The sequence below is a fragment of the Leiobunum rupestre genome, chromosome 11, assembly GCF_980474605.1.
Source record: "Leiobunum rupestre chromosome 11, qqLeiRupe1.1.hap1, whole genome shotgun sequence".
Classification (NCBI taxonomy): Eukaryota; Metazoa; Arthropoda; class Arachnida; order Opiliones; family Sclerosomatidae; genus Leiobunum; species Leiobunum rupestre.
In genome coordinates this window covers 3,494,453-3,497,900 of record NC_143394.1, presented here as the reverse complement: position 1 = coordinate 3,497,900, position 3,448 = coordinate 3,494,453, and the positions used below count along the sequence as shown (strand labels likewise).

Sequence of the window (3,448 nt, the reverse complement as noted above, 5' to 3'; positions counted from 1 at the left end):
ATAATTTAATGAAGCAATTCTAATTTAAATACTTATATTTAATGAAATAGGAAAAATCTATTTCTAAAACCCTATTTTGTAACTCAAAAGGAACTTAAAGAAACTGAAAGAGTTTCACATGGAATTGGGATTAGTGAGCAGCCATTATCACGTTACAATGTGGTTTTTGTTATGGAACCAATGACAATAAGCTTTAAACTTGGCTTACTTTGATAAAAAATAGTCTTAACTATTTACACTTTACAGGTTTTTTAGGTCTAGCTTTAATTTTTTACGTATTGGAAAATGTATTTCAGCGTATTATTATAAAAAAAAAACAGTAAGCATGGAATATATTTCCGAATTAATTAATATTTTCATACAATAAACTATAAATTGGCTTATCTTTGATAAAAAAACCGTCTCTTATTCCCAAGAACTGGTTTATTTTTCGAGAATGTGCTAGTGCGATTAGATCTAATGGTAGTAAGACGCCCTAACATTTATGCATAGGGGCTCGTGACGTACCGATTCTCACGTGACTCGTTCATTTTTCCGAGCGCGTGCGCTCGTACCATTGATAAGATAGCTGAACTTTGACTTAGCGAGATCTTTGTTTTATTTGACGATACAATCGGAAAGGTTTGGGTAGAAATTCTGTCTTGTCCCATGTTACATTTTCAGCCTTTTGGAGCGTTCATTGTACATACAAAGTAAGAATTTTTCATGAATATTTATTGTATTAGACAGTATTTGAACTTTAAGGCATATTATACTTAGTATATTAAATTTAGGCTTACCAGGTAGGAATCTGAATTAGAGTTAAAAATGAATTTTAGTATTTTGCTTTTTTTTTTTAGGCCAAGATTAGCGTAGAAAGTTATTTACTATTTTGTTTTTGTTGTAGAGTATACATTTTAGACAATTAAGTTATTGAAAAAGCGTTTAAAATGAGAATGGTATTTTGAAAACGTTTCTACCGTAAAATTGTAACTTTTTTCACTGTAGTTCGCAAAATGGTATTAATAGTATACTAATTTAATGTAAATTTCTATTAATTGTATTGTTTTCTAGGATATGATTCCATCAAAAGCTCCCGAGAGGAATCTACAATGGTTTTTTTTTCAAGTGGGTAAAATTATGTGACGTCAATGAGTATCATTAGTTGCAGATTTGATCACGTGATAATTATTAGTTCGGAAATATCTCGTTCAATAGGATCTCATCTGGGTGACGTCAAAACATTTTCTAGTGAGAGCTCGATTTTGATATCGTCCACGTGGTATTTCCAAAACTCTCCTTTGAGTAGCAAAGGGTTTTTTCCAAATACTCAAGTGGGTTAATATGTGCCGTCAATCATTAGAGGCAGTTTAAACTGTCAGAGAGAGAGACAGCCAATAGAATTTGAGGGTTCTTTGAAGTTTAGATCACGTGATGAATTATTCTCAACAAGATAGGAATAAATTAATCTTCCATGCGTCATTTCTCTACGGTGCATTGACGAGTAAAGACCTGCTGACGGATCGCTGTCTTTTCTACAGCTCGACAAAGGATTTCTACCCATAAAGTAAGTAACTATTTTTTTCTTTGTAATAGACTATATTTTTAGACATATTTAAAACAATTTGCATATTGAAAAAAGCGTTTATATTGAGAATTTTAGCGTAGAAATTTAACCATATTGATAAAATTAGGTTTAGTAGACTTATGGGTAAATGTAGGCTTAGAGAATGTATCATTTGAAACTATAGAACGTATTTGGTCTAGATCAGCTATGGATATTGAAGTGTATCGACTTGAAACGTTTCGTCACTGGAAAAATCCGCACGTCACTAAGGAGCAACTAGCGAAGGCTGGATTCTACTATATTCAGCGGGGCGATGAAGTACGATGTTACAAGTGCCATGGCGTATTAGAAGGATGGGAATCAGGAGACGTACCAGAACTTGAACATGCTAGATTCTTTCCAAACTGTCCGGCTAGGGATAATTCACCATCGGAAAAAAAGTACCTTTCGCTAGAATGGGACATTCCCCCGACGCCAAAAGCAACTACGGTCTCTGACAAAAGCTTCTCACCTGTACCAGAAGAAGACGTTTGTGACTGTCCCTCGGATGTCAGACGATACTGTTGCTAAACACTACAAATACGTGAGTTAGAACTTTTAATTAAATTAAGTTGCAGGAGATCGTTTCACCCCATTTAAATGCCTGTAAACTTAACTACTTTAATTTGTTTTAATTGTGTAATGTACAAGATAACCATCTAATGGAATATCTGATAGTACCTACTAACATGTAAAACAAAGTTCTAAAATAAAAAATTAAATGTAAATAACTTGTTTTTATTGCCTAGAGATTAGAAATTAAGGGGTTCGAAAGCGATAAGCAAACGGGTAAAAATCTAATCTCCAGATATCTGCGCGAGGAAAACTAATTTTGGAGAATGGGGATGGGGGAAAGCAGGGATGTACCCAAAAATGGACCAAATGTACCCCAAAAACGACCAAAGTCACCATTTTCGGCCCTATGTACCCCATTTCGGACCAAATGTACCCCAAACTGGACCTTTTAGCTTTATTGTAATGTTAAACTCCCATAGAGATTCCCCTAAAAAGAATAATAAACTGGCGGTCCAATTTTGGGTACATTAATTATTTCGGAGAGATAAAACTAATTCTGGCAAACTGCTGCGATTTATAGCGAATGGGGAAAAAGCCAATTTCTAGCGATTGGGATCGATAGTATGAGAGATAACAATTATGGTTGTTTTTATTGCCTAGAGATGGGGGAAAGCAACTGGTGATTAGAAGGGGTGAAAGCAATGGGGGAAAGGAGCTGGTGAACGAGAGAATCTGGTGAATAGAAATTCTGGTGATTAGAAATTCTGGTGATTAGAAATTCTGGTGATTGAGAGAGAGGCGCGGGTGGGGGAGGAACGGGATAGGCGCGGGTGAACGGCGGGAGCCAAGCTACAGCTTTGTGTCTATTTGGTGATTGAGAATGAAATTCTCAATCACCAGATAGACACCCCCCTCTCTGATGACCATCGAACCCCCCTTAACGAGATCTTCAGAATACGGATGATAATACTTGGGAAAAACCCTGGGGTTGTTAAGTCCAATACAAACACAGTATTTCAATCGGATAATGAGTACTTAAAAACAAATGTTTTAAGGCAGGCTGACATTTCCCTAGACGTCGTTGATATTGATCAAATAGATACAGGGTTAGAATTCTTTGCTATTGTTTCTTTAAAAGATCAGACACAATCGCCGGTCACAGGATGGAATGTAGTACCTCACAGGATGGGTAGCGAAAAAGTTCGATGAAAAATGCCCTGAATTGAATTTAAAATCCAATCAAACTAACGGCCGCAATTATACGGTACCATCATGGGTCGAACACCTAAGCTATGGTGGTATCGTAGTTCCTTCCAATTCCTTCTTAAAAGACACAAAATTAATGGA

At 35.9% G+C, this 3,448-nt stretch overlaps 1 protein-coding gene across 2 annotated transcripts; it reads left to right on the top strand.

Moving 5' to 3' along the window:
* Positions 1-1,475: 1,475 nt before the first annotated feature.
* On the top strand, positions 1,476-2,702 carry LOC149921132 (death-associated inhibitor of apoptosis 2-like). 2 transcript variants are annotated; one of them, XM_090163719.1, is made up of 2 exons: positions 1,476-1,546; positions 1,747-2,702. In XM_090163719.1, the coding sequence occupies exon 2, from the start codon at positions 1,754-1,756 to the stop codon at positions 2,114-2,116; it is 363 nt and encodes a 120-aa protein (XP_090019845.1). In that variant the 5' UTR covers positions 1,476-1,546; positions 1,747-1,753; the 3' UTR covers positions 2,117-2,702. The 2 variants fall into 2 exon arrangements, with proteins under 2 accessions (XP_090019845.1, XP_090019846.1); XM_090163720.1 differs by having other exon boundaries at positions 1,479-1,546; positions 1,752-2,702.
* The last annotated feature ends 746 nt before the right edge of the window (positions 2,703-3,448 follow it).

What these genes read in the sequence shown, in the direction of transcription:
- LOC149921132 (XM_090163719.1), top strand. Translation starts at nt 1,754, where the DNA reads ATGGATATTGAAGTGTATCGACTTGAAACGTTTCGTCACTGGAAAAAT.